Below are 26,829 nucleotides of genomic sequence, written 5' to 3'. Positions count from 1 at the left end.
AAACTTGCGTTGCGCAGGAATCTCAGAAATCTGCACCCCTAATCCAAGCATTGTAACTCTTATAATTTCCGAGATCTCAGCGTTCATACGGACAGACGGACAGACGGACGGACAGACAGACAGACAGACAGACAGACAGACAGACAGACAGACAGACAGACAGACAGACAGACAGACAGACAGACAGACAGACAGACAGACAGACAGACAGACAGACAGACAGACAGACAGACAGACAGACAGACAGACAGACAGACAGACAGACAGACAGACAGACAGACAGACAGACAGACGGACAGACGGACGGACGGACAGACGGACAGACGGACATGGCTAGATCGACTCGGCTAGTGATCCTGATCAAGAATATATTTTATGGGGTCGGAAACGCTTCCTTCTGCCTGTTACATACTTTCCGACGAATCTAGTATACCCTTTTACTCTACGAGTAACGGGTATAATGAAATGTAAAAATTTTCCGAGCGTTGCATTGTCACGCGACTAACTACACAGGACGACAATATCCGGACTTTTTTTGGCCCAAGACTAAACGCTACGAAATAGGAAAGGATTTTTTTTATATTTACCCCATTGATCCCAATCTTCAAAACTTGCCATCACGACACAGTTTTAAGAAAAAAGTGGTCAATGTACCAAATTTGTTTAGGTAGTTTTTACGGCTTAATAACAGCTAAACGTAGGACAGGACCAAAATATAGCTAAAATAGTACTTGAACCTTTGACTTAAACAGTGAAGAATCAGAATTTTGGTCTTTTTCTTTTTTTTCGTCGAACGCTGTTATTAAACGACGTTTCCCTGTGAACGGCAGTACAGGTACTGACGGTACAAATATGCCTTTTTGAATATAACACGAAGTGAGTATAATTTTCAAAATAATTTTAGGTGAAGAAACATGATTCTCCAATTTATTGCAAAATGAGATGTCACACTGTATACATACTATTACTTGCATGCTTCTTAATATACAATAAACCGTTATACCTAAAATAAAGTATAAAGAATTGTATATTTATGATTTTCCTGTTAAAGGACAGATAAACTAACATTGATCTAATACTATTATAAGCTAACACATTTAGTTTTTACTGCTTTCATCACATGCAGAAAAAATTTAAATTGGATATTCTCTTACTAATTAAAAATATTATCTACGGTTTTTATACAATAAATATGTTTTCATTGATTGAGGAAGTTGAAGTTCTTGTATACGCTCCTCCATGTTTGCGCGACCAATTTTTTGTCTAATTGATCTCCGACAAAGATCCATTAGGGGCAGGGGCTCGGCTGAAAAGAAAAATTAAGTATTAATTCATTTTTATAAATGTTAAAAATTGAAAATACTCTAAAACAGGGGCATGTGCCCAAAAATCGCGAAGTTACCCTCGATTGACCGTGATATCTTACAATTTTACGTGCAAATGTTTCCCTTGTAATTGCATTTCAAAGTTTTGTGCCTGGCTATAAAAACAAAATATATTTTTTTACAATTTTAGGTGTTATGCTAAATTAAGTAGGCTTTTTTACGATTTCGTATTACCTTTTTGAATTTTGTTTCCTAACATTTAAAGACTTTCTTGAAAAAAGCGATGAAGACCTCTTTGTTCTTGCAATGAGCGATGAATACCTCTTTGCGATTGTCCAGCGGCCTGGAGTTTTTCTTAAGAAGAATCACTGTCAGAATTACAATCCCGTTACACTATCTTTTGAGACCAATCCCTAAAACGGATCTTCTTCAGAAAATCTTACAAGGACAAGCGTGTAATTTTGTGACGTGGGAGATGAAGGGATCCACTAGAAGTTTTCTTCAAAATGAGCTAGGCTGGTCCCAACAGACGGTGGTTGGCTGGAATAATTTTCTTCGGTAAATTTTCATCAGCTGGTCGGAGATCGCCAAAAAAGTAATTGGTGGAGTCGAATCAACCTTCTAGATCGACTAAAACAAAATTGGACATCGCCAGTATAATGGCGTGGTGGATGGTCAATGGGTTTTTTGAGGAATCTCCAGAGAGACGGGGGACGTTTTTTTGGAGGCTGTGGAGAAGCGTAGTCAATAAACCCTACTTCCGCTTATCAAAGCCAACGCCGCCAATGGGACCACCATTATTTCCGATTGCTGGAAGGCTTATAATGGTCTGAAGGATTCAAACTACTCTCACTCGCTAATACTCAGCGGATCAAACGATTATGGATCGATCTTAAAGAAAATATTTCTCATTATGTCGGACAAAGGAGCACTACTACCAAGGATGCCTAGCACGCTTCACTTTTTTGAGAAGACACCCCAACCACACATCAACAATGATTCGCTGGCAAAAAGTTAAATCAAAAATATTTCTCGCGATTGTGGGGAATGATTTGCTTAAATACAAAAGGTTTTTTCGAATTATTTAAAATGCTTATTATATTGACAATAAATGGTAAGCCCAAAGACATAATTTTTATATAGCACACCACTTAAATTCCTAGAAAAAGCAACTTTGTTTTACAGCAAAACACGCAACATTCAAATTCAATTAAACATCTGAACACGAATTATTAAGAAATCGTGGTTCATCGAGAGTAATATTTTTAAGATAGTCCCCTGACCTAGACTGTTACCACTAAAAGTAAATTTGGTGATAAAGCCAGAATTGTAAAAGAAAAACAGCCTTTTAATTCAAGACAATGTAAGCACTGAAACAATTCAAAACCCCAAAATTGGTAATACTCTAGTGTACGGCCCCTTACCCCCGGATTTGGATTTTTTACGAGTTTAAAAAAAGTAAAAACGGCGCGGTCTGCCATGGTTCTCTTGTGTCTGTCAGTCTGTCAGTCTGTCAGTCTGTCAGTCTGTCAGTCTGTCAGTCTGTCAGTCTGTCAGTCTGTCAGTCTGTCAGTCTGTCAGTCTGTCAGTCTGTCAGTCTGTCAGTCTGTCAGTCTGTCAGTCTGTCAGTCTGTCAGTCTGTCAGTCTGTCAGTCTGTCAGTCTGTCAGTCTGTCAGTCTGTCAGTCTGTCAGTCTGTCAGTCTGTCAGTCTGTCAGTCTGTCAGTCTGTCAGTCTGTCAGTCTGTCAGTCTGTCAGTCTGTCAGTCTGTCAGTCTGTCGAATTGCGTGTTTGCCATAAAAATACAGTGGGCTTTCTTTAAAGTCTTGCTATAAAAATACAAATAGGCTTAAAAAAAATAACAATTAAGTTTTATTCAAATCAAGGTCATGCCGGCTTGGACGTCAAGAAGTCTAAGTCTCGACATTGTGTCAACACACAAAAAGGAGCCAAAAGGCTTCACTTTACATGCATGTTTCATGTACTAGCCGATCACAATCATAAAGGCCAAAAAAGGCTTACTTTCCTAATTTTTTTTAGTTGACAATTTTTTGTATTTGGGTTTTTATTAATTAATTATTGTAAAAAAAATAATTTAAAAATATTTATCCATAAGTGCGTGGAAGCCAGTCTTTAACGCCCCTTCGAAAAAAATGTGCTTTGCGGTGAACATCATAGCGCATCAATGGGTTAACTGAAAAAATACAAACGATTCTGCGTTTAAAAGATAATAGGATTCCGCTAGTATCGTAGAAGCCCTTTTTCAATTTTCAATTATTTTCTTAGTTAAATTTTTTGTAACACGACTTTTTATATATTGTTGAATTAAGAAAACAAGAGAGAGTCGAGTGTCTCGACTATCAGATATCAGATACACGTGAGCTTTTAAATTGAAAATTAATAAAAGTTAAGTTAAAATGTCAATTCGCAAAAAATCGTATTAGCCACACGTGTTTCGCTAGCAGAAAGAATCGGATTTTCGGTTCGATATTCCGTCTCTTGTGAATGGACTACAGGTCAGAATGGAGAATCCAAATCGGAACAAGGAAGAATGCTATAGTCGAGTGCCTCGACTATCAGATACCCGTTACTCAGCTAAAGGGACCAAAGGGAAATGGAGATAAGCAAGAAGCAAAGCAAGACTGAAATGCGCCACCTACCGGCGGTAGACAGATTTAAGCGTTATGGGCGTTAGGGTGGGCGTGGAAAATTTTTTTTTGGGTCAATCGATAGGTATTGACGACACTATTGACAGTTCAGTTAAAATTTTGTATCTAGCATGAAAATTGTGGGCGCCACAGGTTTGGGCGGTTTATGGGCGTTAGAGTGGGCGTGGCATATTCGCGTAACAAAATTGCGCTGCGTACAAAGCTACGGAATCTAAATCTGAGATCCCGATTCTCTATCTTTGATAGTTTCCGAGATATCCACGTTCATACTTACGATTTTTTGAAGTTTGGGGGCGGTTTGTGGGCGATAAAGTGGGCGTGGCAAACCTTTTTTTGGGTCAATCGATAGGTACTGATGAGAACAATACATTTAAGTTAACATTTTTATTCTAGCATCAAAACTGTAGGAGCCACAGTTTTGGGCGGTTTGTGGGCGTAAAAGTGGGCGTGGCAGTCTACTGAAACAAACTTGCGCTGCGTAAGAAGCTCAGGAATCTGCACGCCAAATCTCAATAGCCTAGCTCTCATAGTTTCCAAGATCTCAGCGTTCATCCGGACAGACGGACAGACGGGCATGGCTAGATCGACTCGGCTAGTGATCCTGATCAAGAATATATATACTTTATGGGGTCGGAAACGCTTCCTTCTGCCTGTTACATACTTTCCGACGAATCTAGTATGCCCTTTTACTCTACGAGTAACGGGTATAATTAGATAATTTAAATTAGTACTAAGTTTATTGGAGACAGAGAGAGGGGAAGACAAAAAGGACAATTGTTTAAATTGTTAAATACTCAATAGAACTTGCAACTATTTATACAAACACATGGATAAATACATTTGCCATTGTTTGGCTCTGACGTCGTTGCTTTTCTTTTTGGGAAGTTTGTGGGCGTTAGAGTGGGCGTGGCAATCTTTTTTTTATGTCAATCGATAGGTATTGACGAGACCAATACATTTCAGCTAACATTTATTTCTATCATCAAAACTGTGGTCGCCAGTTTTGGGCGGTTTGTTGACAAAGCTAAGGAAGCTAAGGAATCTAAATCTGAAGTTCATATGGACGATTTTTTGAAGTTTGTGGGCGTTAGAGTGGGCGTGGCAACATTTTTGTTGGGCATTGTTAGGTATTGACAAGAGCTATACATTTTCGTTCATTTCTAGCAGTCTGTTCTGTTCTAGAATTAAAACATTAAAGTGGGCGTGGCACTTTGACGAAACAAACTTGTATGGCAGCTTTTATAGTTTTCGAGATCACAGCGTTCATACGGACAGACAGACATGGCTGGATCGACTCGGCTAGTGATCCTGATTAAGAATATATATACTTTATACTTATACTTTATGGGGTCGGCAACGCTTCCTTCTACCTGTTACAAACTTTCCCTTTTACTCTACGAGTAACGGGTATAACTACGTGGCCTATGAACTAAAACCATTGGATTTTAGTTCATACACATTTACTTAACATATTATATAAATATAAAAGCGACCTGTCAATCATTTTAAAATATCGTGAATACCAGTAAAAAAAATGTATTCGAGAAGAGGGCGCTTAAAAGTTTGTCATTGAGGGCTCTGCCGGGCATTTATCCTCAGCATCATAACTATCGGACAACATTAAATATTAAAATGTCCTTTTAACCAAATAATTTATAAGTAAGGAAGAACGCTATAGTCGAGTACCTCGACTATCAGATACCCGTTACTCAGCAAAGGGACCAAAGGGAAATGGAGATATGCAAGCAGCAAAGCGATATTTAAATGCGCCACCTACCGGTGGAAGACAGATTTAAGCATTGTGGGCGTTAGGGTAGGCGTGGCAAATTTTTTTTTGGATCAATCGATAGGCATTGACGAGACCAATACATTTCAGTTAAAATTTTGTATCTAGCATGAAAATTGTGGGCGCCACAGGCTTGGGCGGCTTGTGGGCGTTAGAGTGGGCGTGGCATATTCGCATAACAAACTTGCGCTACGTACAAGGCTACGGAATCTAAATCTGAAATCCCAATACTCTATCTTTGATAGTTTCCGAGATATCCGCGTTCATATTTACGATTTTTTGAAGTTTGTGGGCGGTTTGTGGGCGTGGCAAACTTTTTTTTTGGGTCAATCGATAGGTATTGATGAGAACAATTCATTTCAGTTTAAATTTTTACTCTACCATCAAAACTGTAGAAGCCACAGTTTTGGGCGGTTTGTGGGCGTTAGAGTGGGCGTGACACTCTACTGAAACAAACTTGCGCTGCGTAAGAAGCTCAGGAATCTGCTCGCCAAATCTCAATAGCCTAGCTCTCATAGTTTCCAAGATCTCAGCGTTCATCCGGACAGACGGACATGGCTAGATCGACTCGGCTAGTGATCCTGATCAAGAATATACAAGGGTGGTCAAAAGTATTTTCACAAAAAAAAAGTTAAATATATTCATAATTTGAACTTACATCTTGTTAACTTTGGCATCAATGGAAAGGTAATTTAAATGCCGTTTGAATGATACAATACATTTCCTAACACATTCAGTACTTATTGAAAAGGACGAATTTGTGTGAAAATGTCCTTTTTGAACTTTTTTCCTCGACTTGAAAATGTAAATTTTTTGATGCAAAAAGTTTCTTCAAACAAAAATAATAGTAACTGCAAAAAGAATTTTTCAAAAATCATTTTGCTTATATTTTTTATGATTTTTTAAAGGTGACACTGTCGGAAAAAATTTGTATGAAAAAGAGAAAAATATGCCTAAAATGCATGTTTCTAAGCATTTTCAAAAAATCATAAAAAATATAAGCAAAACGATTTTTGAAAAATTCTTTTTGCAGTTACTATTATTTTTGTTTGAAGAAACTTTTTGCATCAAAAAATTTAAGTTTTCAAGTCGAGGAAAAAAGTTCAAAAAGGACATTTTCACACAAATTCGTCCTTTTCAATAAGTACTGAATGTGTTAAGAAATGTATTGTATCATTCAAACGGCATTTAAATTACCTTTCCATTGATGCCAAAGTTAACAAGATGTAAGTTCAAATTATGAATATATTTAACTTTTTTTTTGTGAAAATACTTTTGACCACCCTTGTATATACTTTATGGGGTCGGAAACGCTTCCTTCTGCCTGTTACATACTTTCCGACGAATCTAGTATACCCTTTTACTCTACGAGTAACGGGTATAAAAATACATAAATACAAAAAATGCAACGAAGTTCTTCGGACGTCTACCACCGAGACGTCCACCTCCTTTGCCACATCAAAACGGAATTACATAGTGAAAAGACGCATAGACGATGGACAATTAGAAAGAGCAAATTCGTCACCACAGCAATGTTCAATGCAAACGAACTGACTGGCTCCCACGCACCTGTTTGTCAATATTTATGAACGAAATTATTTTTAAAGATACTTAAAATAAAAAAGAAAATGGTGTAAAACCAGAATGGAATCAATCTTCGGCACGCCATACCCTTGCAGGTCGTTCCCGTGGTAGCATTGTATGTACAGAGGTTTCCGGTTTATAGAAAACTAAGAACTAATTACAGAAATTTTAAGATTTTGTTCCATTTAAATTTACTACCGTATATGATTACCAACAAGAAAGGAAGTTAACTTCGGCAAGCTGAAGTTTGTATACCCTTGCAGTTATAATTATTAAATTTAAAAATACAAAAAATGATATCTCCAACAGTATAAGATAATATGTCAAAAAGCACCGAAGCTATAATTTGTTTCATATTATTTTCCCACCAATTTTCCGATCTTTCCTATGGCAGCTATGATATAGTCGTCCGATTTTGATAAAATTTAATTCGAAATTCAAAACTAATTAAAAAATGTTATTCTCAAGCTTGGGTGGTTAATTTTAAAAAATACCAATAATATAATTTTTTAAATTTTTTTTCCGATTATTCCTATGGGAGCTATAAGATATAATTGTCCGATCCGGCTGGTTCCGACTTATATACTACCTGCAATAGAAAAAAGACTTTTGGGAAAGTTTAATCCGTTAGCGTTAAAACTGAGAAACTAGTTTGCGTAGAAAGGGATCGACTCATCTAGTGATGCTAATCAAGAACATATATATATACTTAATGGGATCGGAAACGTCTGCTTCACTGCTTTGCAAACTTCTGACTGAAATCGTTATACCCTCTGCAAATCTATAAAAAGCCCAACAAAAAATTCAGACAAGTAAAACCTTTTTTGTGGTGTCATTCTGGTCTTTTCTATTGGTAAAAGACAGAAAAACAAGAAAGAACAGTCTAATGGACTCGGTACTCAGCTTTAGGTAGTGTGATGGAGATGGAGATACAGATGCAGAAAATCGGCTACTTCCGAGACAGCACACTTTTTGGCTTATACCTTTTTAATGAAAGGTCCTATTTTACTTATTTTTGGCATGAAGATGGGTACCAAAAATCAGAAAATCTTTTAAAATATGTATATATGTGCGATTTGGGAGTTTGTGGGCGAAGAAGTGGTCGTAGCACCCCGCCAAGGTATAATATATATTCTTTATAGGGTCGGATAGGGTCCTACCTGTTACATACTTTCCGACAAATAAACCCTTTAACTTTTCGAGTAACGGAAAACAAATAAAATTATTACGAGTAATAATGAATTATTTTCTTTAATAGGGTAGGGGCTTTATAGTCAAAGCATTGTCTATTTCTCGCGATTTTTTAAGAAAACTGGTCAAATATATTTGATTCAAACCTTTTGTATATTTTAATCCAAGCTTTTGCTAGAAGGTAAGCTTTTGCTAGCACCAGGGCCAAAAAAAATATATGTATTTAAAAATTGGAGCACAGGTTTATGAAGCAAAATTCTTTGAAATGTGCCATTTTCACACAGCATTTTCCTAGCACTCCATTTATGTCTCTTGAGACAAGAGAAAGCGCTTGATGGCCTCCACTATCAGATATGTACCTGTTACGCAGCTAAAGAGAACGGGAGGGAGATGGAGATATGCAAGCAGCAAAGCAACCGTTCCCGGTTATTATTGGTCCAATTTGAAACTGTTAGACGGTATTGATAACACTAGTTATCAAAACAGTTTTTTAGATGCTCCAAAAAGAATTATGATAGTTCCTAACAGAATTAAGCCCCTTCTTAAAGAAGAACACTAATTGTCATAAATTTAAGATTTCACGAGCTCTGTTCGTGTCAATATGTAAATCTATTTAGAGCCGTAAATAATGATCTGTAACTTAAAACTTACATGGGTGCACTGCCGAATAATTGTAATCTTAAGTACAAGCCACTTGAGCCTGACCATAAATATAGTTCTCACACTGTACAAAGGGTCGTCTTGCGGGAGACCGTTGATAAGGCTCCCGCTCAGGCAAACAAGTGTCTCTGCCTAGACCATAGATAAGTATATCATAAGAATTCCATGTTAGTCACGTAAGCGAAGACTTAGAAAAATAAAATCAGTGAAGGTTGTTTTCCTTATTACAGGAATCCCTTTCATGTTGGTCATTCGAGCTCTTTTGATTCCTTGCGGAACAATTGGCCAGACCACTCTCAGTTTTTCCTCACCAGTGGTACTAAACTCAGAGAAATTGTGCACCCTAAATATTTTGTCAAGTGCTAGACACTTGCAGCTAAAGGTTGCAAACAGATTCACACGAATGTTTTCCCCCACCAGTGGTAAGAGACAAAAGTGTTGAAAGTCTTAAAGATATATAAAGAGTCTTTTTTGTTTTTTAAAGCACCTAAAAAGTTCTGTTTTTTAAAAGCAGCTAAAGGTCGCTACCTATTAAGCGTAAAATAAAACATAAAAAGTGTGTTTTTATATAAACTAAAAAAAAACAACTTTAGTTTATAAGGCGTGTTTGAGGCCAACATCAAACAAATAAAAAACAAAAAATAATTTGTGAAAAGTGCCTACAAATTAACACTTGTGAAAATCATGAAAGAATAGACACAAGTGAAACAAAAAATTTCTAAAAAATCCAATAAGTTGGACTAATATAGAAAAAGTGCCTACGAATGCTAAAAGCCAAAGAGCTAAGAAAAAAATTAAATAAAGTGCCTACAATGCTGAAAATGCATTAGAAATTACAAAAATCTGAAGCCAACAAAACATTAAAAAAAAAACATTACAACTCAAAAACAAAATTGAAAATAAAAAATTACAACAAAATCAAATCTAAAAAAGAAGACCATCAAAACCAGCAAGACGACTTCAGCAGCAAGCAAACCCAGCAAGACGACTTCAAGCAAGACGACTTCGACATCAAGCATCGCCCACACCATCGACTTCAACAGCGGCATAACAGCGTCCAGTAAAAATTCAGATAAGTTAGAAATAAAAAATTATTCCTAAGTTTACTTACCTTAATTTTAAATTAAAAGCATAAGTAAAATACGAAAATGTGGTCCGACAAGACTATTGAGCTTTTGCAGAAGCAGTCCGAGCTAACTCAGCAAATCAGAGTTTTAGAGGCAAAAGTGCACTTAACGCTACCGGAGTTTCAAAAATCTTTGGACCTACAAAAGGTTTTTATTTATAATCATAGTAATTTACTAAAGATAGGTCCAGTTGAGCACGAGTACTTTACATCAAAACATTATGATGCGATGGTGATGGTACTAGCAAAACTGAAGATACAGTTTGAAAAGGACTCGAGTAGAGCAGCAGGAAGCAGTGATCAAAGAGTTGCAGAAATAGGCGAAATTAAACACGTTTCGAGGGCTGTTAGGTTGAAGGAAGACTTTAATGCAAATGCTGGGCATTTAAGGAATTATTTAAATGAATCATTAATAATTTAACTTGCGATCTCTATTCCCTAGAGCTGAGAAAAAATAAAATTCAATTTTGGAAAGTTAAAACTTTTGGTTTAATTGAGGAAGTAAGAAGTTATTTTGAAAGCTCGGAATTTGGAAGAATGGTAAGCGAGTTAGAAATCGATATCCAAAACATTATAGAGATTATAGATAAAATACTTAGCAATGAACAATATCTTGCTAAGGAAGGCAGAGGAATTACCTAAGCTGCCAAACTTTAAGACACCCACTTTCTTTGGTGATTCCAAGGAATGGGATCTGTTTAATGAGCTGTTTATGGATCTCATTCATACAAGAGTGGACCTAACCACTGCTCTTAAATTTAATTATTGCAAATCAGCGTTAAAAGGAGAAGCCAAGAACGTGGTTTCCATTTTACTGCTAGGCACTGAGAATAACTATGAAACTGCTTGGGAGTTGCTAACCAAGCTGTATGAGAACAGAAGAAAAATTTTCTCTGATCATATAAATAGGCTTATGGATTTACCCAATTTAAATTTGGAATCCAATAAGCAAATTAAAACATTTATTGACACAATTAATAAGTCAATTTATATCATTAAATTAAATTTTGCCCACATAATACTTTAGAAATTTTACAAGGATTCTCTAAATTTATATGAGAGCCATGTAAAAAAGACAAAAGAAATTCAGGCACTTTCTGATGTCATGGAGTTCTTAGAGCAAAGACTCAGCTCCATTTTCTCTTTTCCACAGTAGAATAAACCTTTGAGAAGAGTTTCAAAACAAAAGCAGCAAAGAAAATTGTTCTTGTGTTATAAATTTAAGGGTATGAATCCAGCAGAAAGAAATGACTGGGTAAAAAAAAGACATATTTGTTTAAAGTGTCTGAAGCATTCAAGCAATAAAAAGTGCAATAATAAAATTCTTTGCTTGAATGCATTAATAATAAGAAAGAAAAAGTGAATACGTGTAGGACGACGGAACAAGCCTTATTGGCCACAGCATTGATTCATGTGAAATCAGCTAGTGGAGGCTTTGAAAAACTCAGAGCGCTGATTGACAGTGGATCTCAGAGTACAATAATTTCAGAAGAAGCTTCACAAATACTTAAGTTACAAAAAATAAAGAATTATAGTGAGATTAGTAGAGTTTCCTCGATAAAAAAAAGTGTGGAGGCAATTGTACTTCCAAAATTAATGAAAGCGTTGCCAATGCGCTCATTAAATATTGATAAAACGAGGTGGCAAAACTACCCGTTAGCCGATCCCGAGTTTAGCAATCCAGGTCGAGTGGACTTAATTATAGGAGCCGATTTATATGCTAAAATTCTTCAGAAAGGAGTAATAAAGATAGACGGTCTTCTTGGTCAAAACACAGACTTTGGTTGGATAGTGTCTGGATGCACCAAATCAAATGGAAGTAACACGATAGTTGCGACCACGATAGAGTGCAAGGACTGGGAAAGATTTTGGGAATTGGAGGAAGAAAGTAAGGAGCATTTAGAGTCCGAAATATGTAAAGAAAATTTCACGAAAACAACACGCATCGACTCTTCAGGACTATATGTTGTGAAGATGCTCTTTAAGAAAGAGACAACCTTAGGGGAATCTAAAGGTCAAGCCATGGCAAGATTTTTAAACTTGGAGAAAAAACTAATAAAAAATCAAAACCTAAAAGAACAGTACTGTAAGTTAATGACATGTGTATATGATGTCTTTATATATGATGTCTTTAGGGCGTACGGTTGAGGCAAACTCAGAAGGTAAATATTATTTACCACATCAAGCCGCAATTAGAGATGCGAGCTTAACCGCAAAATTAAGGGTTGTTTTTGATGCGTCGGCAAAAACAACTAATAATAAATGTCAAAATGATATTATGTGGATTGGCCCTAGAGTTCAAAAAGATATTTTCGGCATCATTTTAAAATGGCGCAGATGGCAGTATGAAGTTTCTGCGGATATTGAAAAAATGTACCGTCAAATAAATATAGCAGAAAACGATCAAGAATTTTTGCATGTCTTGTGGAGAGATTCTTCAAAAAATAAAATCAAAGATTATAAATTAACTAGCGGATATAGGAGATAAATGTAAAGATCCACTAATCAGTGGAATTATACAAAATGATTTCTATATGGATGATTTATTGACAAAGAAATCGTTAAAATGGACTCATTGGAGCTAGAAAAAGTAGGGATGAATTTGAGGAAATGGATTTCGAATCATCAAGAAATTATTGTAAATGTCGAAAACGCTGGAGAAAATAAAACATTAAGCATTGAAGAGAATGAGTCCGTAAAGGCTTTAGGGCCTCAATGGGAACCTTTTAGGGATGGATTTAAGTGTTGCGTTAATTTTACTATCAGTAAAAAAAATTAATAAAAGGCTAGTATTGTCGAACCTAGCAAAAATATACGATCCATTAGGGTGGCTATCACCGGTTACTATTGTTGGGAAATTTTTTATGCAAAGACTTTGGTGAGAGGAAATAAATTGGGATCAAGAACTAGATGTGAATGATTTAAATGAGTGGAAGTTGTATAAGGAAAAAATAAAATTTTTGTAAAATATTAGAATTCCGAGATGGATAAAGACACATGTAAATTTTTCAGTTCAGCTTCACGATTTCGCAGATGCTTCTGAAAAAGCATACGCGGCAGTTGTATATGCAAAAGGTAGAAGAATCGGTCACGTTAATAGCTAGTAAAAGTAAAGTAAATCCTAAGAAAAACAGAAAGACTATTAAGTAAATTAATGCAGAGAACAAAGGTATCCATTTGTAACATAGCAGAAAGTTTTGCATGAAGTGATTCCACCATTACATTAGCTTGGATTCGTAATGGGAACTGCAAAGATAAATTTATTAGACGTAGAACTGATGATATTAAAAAACTAATGGATACAGAATGGAGTCACGTGAAGTCGGAATATAACCCTTCAGACATTGCCTCCAGAGGTATTTGTGCCACCAAATTAAAAGATTGCTTAATTTTGTGGAACGGGCCAAAATGGCTTTCGATGTCTAAAGACCATTGGATTAATTAGAGCGGATTATAGCTTTGGTATTAAGATTTATTGGTATTAAAGTTAAAAAGGCTTCATATCCAACATTTCTGACAGTTGATGAATTTAAAAGCGCTAGAATACTGATTATTAAACAAGGAAGGACGCTATAGTCGAGTACCTCGACTATCAGATACCCGTTACTCAACTAAAGGGACCAAAGGGAAATGGAGATATGCAAGCAGCAAAGCGAGATTTAAATGCGCCACCTACCGGCGGAAGACAGATTTAAGCATTGTGGGCGTTAGGGTAGGCGTGGCAAATTTTTTTTGGATCAATCGATAGGCATTGACGAGACCAATACATTTCAGTTAAAATTTTTAATCTAGCATAAAAATTGTGGGCGCCACAGGCTTGGGCGGTTTGTGGGCGTTAGAGTGGGCGTGGCATATTCGCATAGCAAACTTGCGCTGCGTACAAGGCTACGGAATCTAAATCTGAAATCCCAATACTCTATCTTTGATAGTTTCCGAGATATCCGCGTTCATATTTACGATTTTTTGACGTTTGTGGGCGGTTTGTGGGCGTTAAAGTGGGCGTGGCAAACTTTTTTTTGGGTCAATCGATAGGTATTGATGAGAACAATTCATTTCAGTTTAAATTTTTAGTCTAGCATCAAAACTGTAGAAGCCACAGTTTTGGGCGGTTTGTGGGCGTTAGAGTGGGCGTGGCACTCTACTGAAACAAACTTGCGCTGCGTAAGAAGCTCAGGAATCTGCTCGCCAAATCTCAATAGCCTAGCTCTCATAGTTTCCAAGATCTCAGCGTTCATCCGGACAGACAGACAGACGGACAGACGGACAGACGGACAGACGGACAGACGGACAGACGGACAGACGGACATGGCTAGATCGACTCGGCTAGTGATCCTGATCAAGAATATATATACTTTATGGGGTCGGAAACGCTTCCTTCTGCCTGTTACATACTTTCCGACGAATCTAGTATACCCTTTTACTCTACGAGTAACGGGTATAAAAACGGAGGAGCGTCAATTTATGTCAGAAATAGTTGGCTTGAAAGACGGTAAAGAAATCGAGTCCAAGAGTAAAATATAAGGGTTGCACCCATTCTTAGACACAGATGAAGTTCTTAGAGTGGGTGGAAGGCTGCAAAATAGCAATATGCGATTTGATGTCAAGCACCCAATAATATTAGATAAATACCACCTATCTGATTTAATAACTAACGCAGAGACCTTACATGGTGGAACTAACCTAATGCGAAACCAAAAACAAAGGGTATTTTGGATATTTAGGTTAAGAGACTCCCTCAAGAAAATATTACGAGAATGTGTTACTTGTGCGAGATATCGACAATGTACAGGTAAACAATTAATGGGTAATTTACCAAAGTACAGAGTAAATGCTTCATATCCCTTCCTTCATACAGGAATAGACGGGACCACATCATCTAAAATGCTCAAAATGCTCAAAATAGAGTGGGCGTGGCATATTCGCATAGCAAACTTGCGCTGCGTACAAGGCTACGGAATCTAAATCTGAAATCCCAATACTCTATCTTTGATAGTTTCCGAGATATCCGCGTTCATATTTACGATTTTTTGACGTTTGTGGGCGGTTTGTGGGCGTTAAAGTGGGCGTGGCAAACTTTTTTTTGGGTCAATCGATAGGTATTGATGAGAACAATTCATTTCAGTTTAAATTTTTAGTCTAGCATCAAAACTGTAGAAGCCACAGTTTTGGGCGGTTTGTGGGCGTTAGAGTGGGCGTGGCACTCTACTGAAACAAACTTGCGCTGCGTAAGAAGCTCAGGAATCTGCTCGCCAAATCTCAATAGCCTAGCTCTCATAGTTTCCAAGATCTCAGCGTTCATCCGGACAGACAGACAGACGGACAGACGGACAGACGGACAGACGGACAGACGGACAGACGGACAGACGGACATGGCTAGATCGACTCGGCTAGTGATCCTGATCAAGAATATATATACTTTATGGGGTCGGAAACGCTTCCTTCTGCCTGTTACATACTTTCCGACGAATCTAGTATACCCTTTTACTCTACGAGTAACGGGTATAAAAACGGAGGAGCGTCAATTTATGTCAGAAATAGTTGGCTTGAAAGACGGTAAAGAAATCGAGTCCAAGAGTAAAATATAAGGGTTGCACCCATTCTTAGACACAGATGAAGTTCTTAGAGTGGGTGGAAGGCTGCAAAATAGCAATATGCGATTTGATGTCAAGCACCCAATAATATTAGATAAATACCACCTATCTGATTTAATAACTAACGCAGAGACCTTACATGGTGGAACTAACCTAATGCGAAACCAAAAACAAAGGGTATTTTGGATATTTAGGTTAAGAGACTCCCTCAAGAAAATATTACGAGAATGTGTTACTTGTGCGAGATATCGACAATGTACAGGTAAACAATTAATGGGTAATTTACCAAAGTACAGAGTAAATGCTTCATATCCCTTCCTTCATACAGGAATAGACGGGACCACATCATCTAAAATGCTCAAAAAATCGCGGGCAAAAGACATTTAAAAGTTATATTTCAGTGTTGGTGTGTATGGCTACTAAGGCCATTCACTTAGAAGCTGTTAGTGACTTATCGTCCGATGCATTTTTAGCAGCATTAAAAATATTTATATCTAGAAGAGGGAAATGTACTAATATTTATACGGATAATGGTACTAATTTTGTAGGTGCTGCTCGGAAGTTGGATGAAGAATTTCGAGAAGCCATTAAACATAATAGTAGAGTAGCTACAGAAATTAAAAACGACAAAATTCATTGGCATTTTATCCCGCCGGCAAGACCTCACTTTGGAGGTATTTGGAAAGCAGGTGTTAAGTCCTCTAAATATCAATTAAAGCGGGTGATTGGGGAAAATATTTTGACTTACGAAGAAATGTCAACACTGTTATGTCAGATAGAAGCGGTGCTGAATTCAAGACTGACGATATTATATAATGAAGTTCTAACACCAGGCCACTTTTTAATAGGAAGACCACCATTGGATGTGGTTGAGTCAATCCAAGACAACGAGAAAATTGGTAGCCTCGATAGGTGGAAACTGGGTCAAAAAATGAAAAGAAATTTTTGGATGAAGTGGAAGGGTGAATATCTTTACACACTGCAGCAAAGATATAAATGGAGGAAAGGAGTTCCAAATATAGAAAAAGAGCAACTGGTGCTCTTAAAAGATGCAAATTGTCAACCAGCCAGATGGTCAATGGGAAAAGTAGAGGAGGCTCACAAGGGTAAAGATGATAAAGTTAGAGTTGTAAAATTTAAGACCCAAGAAGCTTCATTTACAAGGCCAATAACAAAAATTTGTCCTTTAATTGGTGTAAAACAAGCAGAGGATGTTATGGAAAAGGCAGTTGAAAACAAAAAAGAGTATCACCAAGATTTTCAAAATTAGGCACCGTAATGGTAGGTAATGCTATTGCTTACATTGTTCTGTCAAGTCTCACAAGCAGCAGCAATAAAAGGCGAAAATAAATCATTTAGCATTCAAAATATAAACAAGACGACTGCCATATATTTAGATCCATTAGGAGATGTAGAAATTATAAGCGCATCATGGAATCTTGTGATTTACTTGCTTGATGCCAATTTTAACATAATTAAAAAAAGTAATGTGTTGATACAGAAAATGAGAATTGTTTGCGGTAAACTTCATAGCTTCGAGGATCATTGCAAAATAGTTTTGGATAATATGCAAAATCAGTTAATAGAACTAAAAGAAAATAATAATCTATTTATGATGCAAAAGAGATCAAGAGGCAAACGTGCTCCTTTCGAATTCTTGGGTTCATTATATCACATTTTATATGGAATAATGGATAAAGATGATAGGAAGCAACTAGAAGAAAATATGAGAAATTTATTAGACAATCAGCACAATTTAAATTAATTAGATCAGAAGCACACTTCAGTGGTAGATTCCACTACAAATTTGTTAAAGAAAACGACTGCAGGTATTAACTATAACTTTAGGAATATGCATACAAGAATTGAAAATATGACAGAAGTTCTTAAAAAGAGTTATTATGTTTATAAAGAGTCGATTAATTTTTTTATGATAACTAAACAACTTAACTCCTTGATTGAAGAAGGTAAAAGGGTGCAGGCAGCAATCATAAGTCTGTTAATTGACTTTAATCATGGTAGATTAAACACAAACATCCTTAAGCCAAATCAATTACAAAATAAGATAACCAAAATTCAAGGTAGTCTTTCCGAAACATTAGTTCTTCCAGGGAAAAGGACTGGTACAGAGCTTAAGGAGGTCTATACGCTATTAACAGCTAGGGGATTATTTATCGAAAATAGATTTATTTTAAATGCTAAAATTCCTCTGTTTTGTAGACATCCACCTAAGCTATTTAGAATTATTTTTTTACCAATACAGAAAGAAGACAAGATGAATTGGTTCATATTACTTCAGAATATTTAATTTATAATTATACCCGTTACTCGTAGAGTAAAAGAGTATACTAGATTCGTCGGAAAGTATGTAACAGGCAGGAGGAAGCGTTTCCGACCCCATATTCTTGATCAGGATCACTAGCCGAGTCGATCTAGCCATGTCCGTCTGTCCGTCTGTCTGTCCGTCTGTCTGTCCGTCCGGATGAACGCTGAGATCTCGGAAACTATGAGAGCTAGGCTATTGAGATTTGGCGTGCAGATTCCTGAGCTTCTTAGGCAGCGCAAGTTTGTTTCAGTAAAGTGCCACGCCCACAAACCGCCCAAAACTGCGGGTCCTACAGTTTTGATGATAGAATAAAAATTTTAACTGAAATGTATTGCTCTCGCCAATACCTATCGATTGACCCAAAAGTTGCCACGCCTCCTTTAACGCCCACAAACCGCCCACAAAATTCAAAAAATCGTTAAAATGAACGTGTATATCTCGGAAACTATTAAAGATAGAGAATCGGGATCTCAGATTTAGATTCCGTAGCCTTGTACGCAGCGCAATTTTGTCACGCGAATATGTCACGCCAACAAACCGCCCAAACCTGTGGCGCCCACAATTTTAATGCTAGATAACTGAAATGTATTGGTCTCGTCAATACCTATCGATTGATCCAAAAAAAAATTTGCCACGCTCACTCTAACGCCCATAACGCTTAAGTCCGTCTACCGCCGGTAGGTGGCGCATTTCAATCTCGCTTTGCTGCTTGCATATCTCCATTTCCCTTTGGTCCCTTTAGCTGAGTAACGGGTATCTGATAGTCGAGGTACTCGACTATAGCGTTCTTCCTTGTTTTGAAATCGATTCTTATCATATAATGTCCGAATCAACTTTAAGTCAGTGTCAAAGATGGCAGCAAAATAAGAGAATTTGCCAGGGAAGTTGGCCTTGGAATTCTGCGAACGACAATTCTTGTGAAGTACAACCACTTAAGCCAAATAGAGTTTCAAACTGTATATACAAAACAGTAATAGATTCTTCATCTTATTGGACAGAGCTAGAAAAGAAAAGTAGTTGGCTGTTTAAGGTTCCTTTTAATTCCAAGATAAGAGTACAGTGTACGAATGCACAAATTCAGGTACTTGATTTGCCAACGCAAGGAATTCTAAGTATTGCGTCAAATTGTACTGCTAGAACGGATGATAGGATTTTGATTGCCCATCATAATATTCAAACTGAAAGTGAAGAAGTATTATCATCATCGTATGTAGGAGTTATTGATCAAATCCCAAAGATTGTTTGGGATCCATTGAAATTGAAAAGCAAATAAATAAATATATATAATAAAAAAAAAAATACAGTTCACTAATTTTATGTTTGCATTGTTAACGAAAATAATTTACAAATTTATATCCTGTACACCTCACCTTGCCGGCCATTTGCAGAATGTTCATAAAGAACACTAATTGTCATAAATTAAAGATTTCACGAGCTCTGTTCATGTCAATATGTAAATCTATTTAGAGCCGTAAATAATGATCTGTAACTTAAAACTTACAAGGGTGCAGTGCCGAACAATTGTAATCTTAAGTACAAGCCACTTGAGCCTGACCATAAATATAGTTCTCACACTGTACAAAGGGTCGTCTTACGGGAGACCGTTGATAAGGCTCTCGCTCAGGCAAACAAATGTGTCTCTGCGTAGACCATAGATAAGTATATCATAAGAATTTCATGTTAGTCACGTAAGCGAAGACTTAGAAAAATAAAATCAGTTTTAATTCAGAACTCAAACGTGAAGGTTCCTTTTCCTTACTACAGGAACTCCTTTCACCCCAAGATCACAAAAAAAGTCAAAAAATTGCGTACGTAAGCTTTTTTATGACTTTTTGGCATTTAACAATTTAGAATTTTAGCATTTATCAATTAAATTAAACAACATTGAGTAAACTGTAAGCTACATTCCAAACAAGCTACATTCGACGAGTATCATATCATTAGCTTCTTAATAAGTGCCGCATTTCTTATAGTATCGGCCTTTTCCGACAGAAAAATGTTTTACGTATTCTTGCATTTGTAAATGATACAAAACAAGAAAGGAAGTTAACTCGGCATGCCGAAGTTTGTATACCCTTGCAGTTATAATTATTAAATTTAAAAATACAAAAAATGATATTCCCAATGGTATAAGATAATATGTCAAAAAACACCGAAGCTAATTTAATTTGAATTTAATTTTATCATAATCGGACGACTTTATTATATAGCTGCCATAGGAACGATCGGAAAATTGGTGGGAAAATAATATGAAACAAATTATAGCTTAAAGATATAGCAGCTATATGATGTAGTCTTCCGATTTTGATAAAACTTATTTCGAAATTCAAAACTAATTTAAAAAAATGTAATTTCCAAGCTTTAGAGGTTTTATGTTAAAAAAAAACACCGAAGCTATAATTTGTTTCATATTATTTTCCCACCAATTTTCCGATCGTCCCTATGGCAGCTATATGATATAGTCGTCCGATTATGATAAAATTAAATTCAAAATTCAGAACTAATTAAAAATTTTATTTCCAATTTTACGATCGTTCCTTTGGCAGCTATATGATATAGTCGTTCGATTTTGATAAAATTCAATTCGAAATTCAGAACTAATTAAAAAATGTTATTTCCAAGCGTGGGAGGTTATATGTTAAGGAACACCGAAGCTATAATTTGTTTCATATTATTTTCCCACCAATTTTTCAATCGTTCCTATGGCAGCTATATGATATAGTCGTCCGAGTTTGATAAAATTGTATTCGAAATTTAAAACTAATTAAAAAATATTATTTCCAAGCGTAGGAGGTTATATGTTAAAAAACACCAATAATATAATTTTTTTAAATTTTTTTTTCCGAATATTCCTATGGGAGCTATAAGATATAGTTGTCCGATCCGGCGGAATCCGACTTATATACTACCTGCAAAAGATATAAGACTTTTGGGAAAGTTTCAGCCCGATAGCTTAAAAACTGAGAGACTAGTTTGCGTAGAAACGGACGGACAGACGGACATGGCTAGATCGACTCGTCTAGTGATGCTGATCAAGGATATATATACTTTATGGGGTCAGAAACGTCTCCTTCGCTGCGTTGCAAACTTCTGACTGAAATCAATATACCCTCTGCAACGGTATAAATATAAGTCTGAAGAACAAGAAATGTAAGAATTAGTCCAATTTTGTAAAATAGCTGGTAAATTGTGCTGTTCTTAATTTCGCCCTTTTTTGATTTTTTCTCTTAAATACAGACAAAAATTGTAATACAATAAGTAGTAAGTACCAAATAAGTATTTTTTTAAGGAAATGAAAATTGTCAATCTTTTTTTTTGCCGATGTATCTAATTTTAATTAAATATCGGGGCAAAATCGAATGAAAAGATGTGTTATTCAAGATTAAAGCCATTTGGCCTGGAAGACATTCCGGTAGAAATAACCATGTGAACATATAAAACATTTAACATATGTAAAACAAAAGAAACAACGAACGGACACACATGGCTAAAAGACAGTCTCGGATGTTGATGCTAACTAAATAAAAATAAATGGTATACAAATTGAAATATACTTGAATTTGACGCTCTCGAGTTTTTATTATTTTTACATTTTTAATTCCTCTTTAAAGTACAACAAAATGCTAAGCAGAGTTCAGGGTGATATTCGAGACAGACGACTTCAGCGTTACTTTTCCTGAGTTTTTCCGGAAAGAAACGTTATTTAATAGGGGTGTAAATAGTTAAAATTTTGGAAACTGGTTAAATGTGGTTTTATTATAATTTTTGTTATGTACTTACGATCTAATCCACCAATATAGCGCATTGTTATTTCGCAGTGACCCCAAACCGCCGAAACAACTGGATATAGTTTTTTTCCTCGCAGCCCTCTAAACGCAATACCAAGATACTGCTGATCAACAATGAAGCTTAGTGTCCCTTCGTCCATATCTAAAGCTACTAAGAACTTGTCTGGAACTAAAAAAGCTTCGTCGTTTTTTAATATTGCTGGATATGTGACACCAGCACAGTTTTTTGAGTCATGGTACAATTTATTTCTTCCCAAGTCCCAGCCCCAACTTTGTTCAGTTGATCCTACTAAGCTTTGGTATCCAACTGAATGTAATGGCGCATCTGCAGTGGATACACCAACAACAGCGTGTGTTCCTCTTTGCCTTGTTGGCCAATAGATTTCCCAAATATGCAATCCTTTTGTAAGTCCGACTTTTCCACGTATACAATCAGTACTTTGGGCGACTGGGTGCCTATGAAATGTCAACTTGTCGTCTTCCTTTACAAAAATATTTAGCGACCTGTCTTCATGGTTCCATGAATGCTTTACTTGTAGTTCTCGAGACGCTGGTGGCATATCAAGTAAAATATCGATGCGCGCTGGCTTGACAAAATCCGCTTGTAACTCCCTTGGTATTATTGGTTTAAAGGTAGACTGTGAATCATTTCGACTAACTGTTTTAACTCCACCACTATTTTTTTGACCCATGTTCATGCCACGGCAGCTTCTGGATCTTCTTTGGTCTATTGCAACTTTGTAGGATAATCGAAGACGATCAAACTCCCTGGGTTCCAATCTTGACAACACAACTCTCGGCGATAATGTGGATATAGATGAAACACTTTGGGGACGTCGCCTTTCACTGGACCTGATAGAAGGTGTCCGACCACCCTTATACCTGCAAAAGTACAAATTTTACGATTTTTAGGTAAACTCTAAACTCATAATTACAGGTATATTAAAGCATACATACTCATATGCATATACATATGTATGTATGTAGTTAACTTACATAGCATACATCAGAACATATGTATGTGCATAAATGTATACGGGGTGCCACAGCTTTTCGCTGATTTGGGGTGGGTTTCTTAAGTACAACAATATAATTGTAATGGGCTAAGCCATTCCAGTAACACCCCTGATAAACTAAATAAAACAAATATGACGACAATAGTTTTGATTATTTTAAAAACATTGGCTTGTAATTTGTAACTTACTTCCGACTTCTACCAAATAAAAATATAAAATTTTCCTAATGCTTATTGTTAAACGGGCGGTTATTTGAGAAACATTTACCTTTTCTTTCCTAATTCCATTTATAAAAACAGCAAATTATAAGATGAACAAAATGGCGTCACCGAAGAATGTTTAGTTTCCTTTTTTTAGTTGCGGATTGGCAAGGTTCATTATTGTTATATGATTAAAGTTAAGGCCCGAGAATATTTAAAAAAAGATTGAGTATTTGTTTATTAAATAATATTATTGTCAGAGCAAGTTTCCTATCACACAATACGTTTACAAGCACAATACCACAAGATTTAGTTAGGTCGGAAATAGGGTGTTTATGGTAATAATGTGAAAGATTTCTATGGGCCCGGCACACGAAACGATTTTAATTTAACGGAAATCGCAAAGCGCTTAATTTCTCACATATCAGTATAAATTTTAAAGCCTATTTACACTAGGTTGGAGTTATATGGTTATTGTTTTAGCCCGGTTTACAAAGGTTTTGCATAGGCAACTAGAGCTGGGTAAACGTATGACCTTGGTTGGGTCTTTGGCATTGCTTTTTTTTTTGTATATTTAGTATTTTATTGCTTGTCGGTGATTGATCACTAGAGAATCTGACATAGCAATCGAGTAGGGATGGGATTTTTTTTGGCACGACTCAGCCTGACACGGATATAAAATATATTATTTACTTAATTTATTTTTGTATTTATTTTTAATGCAGTTCAACCCCAAAACGTTCGGCCGAAAGTGAAAAACACATATGGGCATATCCGCAAAATGGTCAACCAGGACCGAAACAAAAATATCTTCGAAATCATCGTATTGATGGCATATTTTCATAAATAAATGGCCATATTTTCATAATAGTGTGGAACTATAGCATATTTAATTTGTTTTGTTGAAGAAATTCCCCTGAAAACTGAAAAATGTACTTTTTTTTCCTTTTTAGCTACGTTGAAAGGCATTTTTATGTTTATTTATTTCGAAACGAAAACATATGATTTGCTTGCACTTTTTCTACCTAATCTCTTTATTGCCATGCAAAAAGAAGCCAAAAATCCAAAGAGGGCGAAAAAATGTTCAATTAACTGTTAATAAAACAGCATGGAAAAATTGTACGTTCGCGACCGGTACTTTATTCAATAAAAAAAGTACAAATGGAGATATTTCCTTTGGAACATACTCGATAGAAAGCTTCATGAATCCATTTTAAAAGTAAAGTTGCTTTAAAATATTCAGTCCCAATTCGCAGATTTCTGCATTTTTCCAGATTAAGCCCAAGTCGACTTCCATTTTGAGTACGTTCGCGACCGCATGTTTTTTGCCAATATTATGAAAATGATAGCTCAATAAGCCCCATCATTTACACTAAGCAAAGAGCTAATAAAATGATATCGAATAGCAAACAAAAATTCAGAAAACGTTTATTTTCTTTTTTTTTATTTGCACTAAGTGCGCACGAAGGTGCGTTCGCGACCCCTGAAAATATGCATTAAAAAAAAAATTGTATACGTTTAATGGCCTTAAAAATATAGGAATCGTGATTTTTTGTGTTTTTGAGCTAATCGAACTCCCACGCCCAATAGGGCGGACATTTTAGTGTGAAATTTGTATAGACATATTAAGCTCTGAAGTCGTTCATAAAGTCGAATTCCCTAAAATCCAAATACTGCTTAAAAATAAAAGTCAATTCCGGAATAACTTAAATTAATAGACTATAACTTATATGTATGCGAAATGCTTAATATCGCTAAATCTTAAAAAAATGTAGAATCCAATCGCTATTTTAATGTGAGAGCCACAAAATTAATTTAAGTCTTCCATACACCTTATATCAAAAGATTGAAAAAAAACGATTTCTTGGGGAACGATGATGGTCCTTACGGATTCATAGATAGAAGGGATAAACTTCCGTTTAGCTCCAACGCCCGATTTTTTTCATACTTTCCATATCAACGTGTTTTTGGGTCCTGATTACGGGAAAAATAGTCAAAGTTTGTGCAAATAACGGGATCTTGGAAAATAACGGTACAAACCGTAAAAATATTTGTTTTTTGCTGTTTTTCTCGAAAATATAAGGAAAATCAAAAAATGTCTCAGACAAAAACAAAAGATATTTAAAAAACGGATCTTTTTTGTTTTAATAATTTTTCCGAAAACCTAATGGTTTTCGAAAAATCACCGAAAAGAAATATTTTAAATAGGAGGTGAACATTTTAAAATATTGCATTATCCCGCCATAAAAATGGCGTCAGATAGTTTCGATTAATCGATAATAGCATTTTAGGTGATGGACCTCTTTCGAGTTTTTTTACGATATATCGTGCTTATGTTTCGTTTTCCCATTTAGCGAAATATACAATCACTATGCATTCAGAGCTTGAACTGAGAAGACCTGAAAATGGAACAACTTAATTTGTTCAAATTGGTCCCCATTCTGAGCACCTGGGAGCCTTTGCAATGGCTGCGGGATGTCGAGTTATTACCCCAAGACCGCTATTGCCATAAACATAAGCAGAGCATGATTTTGTTAGATCATAAATCAATATGCGGGGAATTTAGATGCGCTAAAAGGGGAAAGCAGGACCATTCCAAGAGTGTTGCGGAGAACACGTGGCTGGAAAGGTGTCATATATCGCCAGCATCATGCATCATTATAACCTATTGCTTTGCAAATTCTTTTACGTTTGCCCAAACTATATGGGAATGTAGCGTGAAAGAAGATCAAACTGTTTCCTCAGAAACTGTGGCAGACTGATTTTCTTTTTTCCGCGAAGTTTGTATGGCAGCTTTGGATACAGATTTTGAGGAGCAGAGCCCTATTGGAGGTCTAGGCAAAGTTGTAGAAATAGACCAATGTAAAATTGTCAGACGGAAGTTCGAAAGAGGTCGCGTTGTTGAAGGTTCGTGGATTTTGGGACTTATAAAGCGAGGATGTTCCGAAAATTATAGATTAGAAATCTGTCCCGACAATAAAAGGGACAAGGACACCCTGTTATCCTTAATAAAAAAAACATGTTAAACCAGGGACCGAAATTCATACAGATTTCTGGAAGGGGTATATTGGTTTGGAAACCGAGGGATATATTCACAAGACCGTCAACCACTCGGAACAATTTGTGGATTCGGTAACCGGTGCTCATGCCCAAAATATTGAGTCATCCTGGCGGTCGATGCGGCGTAATTTGTCTCGTGGGGCGTTCACAAAGCCAAGTTAGGCGAGCATCTTTGCGAATTCTTGTGGCGACGACGGGCTACAAAGCTTAAGCATGACCCGTTTTCATTACTATTGAAAGACATTAGGAAAGTATATCCCGGAAACTAATTTAATTGTTTTGCTATTTAAAAATGAAAAAAGGCCAAAAGAAAAGGTCAGGTACACATAAACATAGTGAAGTGCAAGGAGCCGAGGAAGTAAAGCGCCGCAGGGAAAAAATTTTTATAACAAAAATGGACGCGATTTTTGTTTAAAAAAATTTTTGCTTGCGACATTAGAAATGCTTTTTATATTTTTTTGGGTTATACATTTTATTTCCGTTTTATAATTTAAATTTGATTTTGTTT

The 26,829-nt window shown here is 36.2% G+C and overlaps 2 protein-coding genes across 4 annotated transcripts in view; one reads left to right on the top strand and one right to left on the bottom strand.

The window, feature by feature from the left end:
* Positions 1-1,009: 1,009 nt before the first annotated feature.
* Positions 1,010-26,829, bottom strand: part of LOC119558477 (protein gustavus) — a 33,994-nt gene continuing 8,174 nt past the window's right edge. Inside the window, exons 1-3 of one of the 3 annotated variants that reach the window (XM_037871992.1) lie at positions 23,329-23,595; positions 22,038-22,927; positions 1,010-1,306 (exon numbers count right to left, since the gene is read on the bottom strand). In XM_037871992.1, coding sequence (XP_037727920.1) covers positions 1,167-1,306; positions 22,038-22,927; positions 23,329-23,348 — 1,050 coding nt within the window. In that variant the 5' untranslated portion in view covers positions 23,349-23,595 and the 3' untranslated portion in view covers positions 1,010-1,166. Of the gene's footprint in view, positions 1,307-3,361; positions 3,519-22,037; positions 22,928-23,328; positions 23,596-26,829 lie in introns of those variants that run through there. The other 2 variants (XM_037871990.1, XM_037871991.1) reach the window with 2 other exon arrangements.
* On the top strand, positions 1,589-2,387 carry LOC119558478. The gene is made up of 2 exons (XM_037871993.1): positions 1,589-1,883; positions 1,951-2,387. Exons 1-2 carry the CDS (start codon positions 1,639-1,641, stop codon positions 2,156-2,158), a joined length of 453 nt encoding a protein of 150 aa, XP_037727921.1. The 5' UTR covers positions 1,589-1,638; the 3' UTR covers positions 2,159-2,387.

This window comes from Drosophila subpulchrella, unplaced genomic scaffold (assembly GCF_014743375.2).
Source record: "Drosophila subpulchrella strain 33 F10 #4 breed RU33 unplaced genomic scaffold, RU_Dsub_v1.1 Primary Assembly Seq101, whole genome shotgun sequence".
NCBI classification, from domain to species: Eukaryota; Metazoa; Arthropoda; class Insecta; order Diptera; family Drosophilidae; genus Drosophila; species Drosophila subpulchrella.
Note: the sequence above shows the minus strand (reverse complement) of the source record. Positions and strands in the feature narration are given on the sequence as shown.

What these genes read in the sequence shown, in the direction of transcription:
- LOC119558478 (XM_037871993.1), top strand. Translation starts at nt 1,639, where the DNA reads ATGAATACCTCTTTGCGATTGTCCAGCGGCCTGGAGTTTTTCTTAAGA. An exon ending in GGCTGGAATAATTTTCTTCG is followed by an intron (nt 1,884 to 1,950) that starts GTAAATTTTCAT and finishes TCAACCTTCTAG; the next exon opens with ATCGACTAAAACAAAATTGG.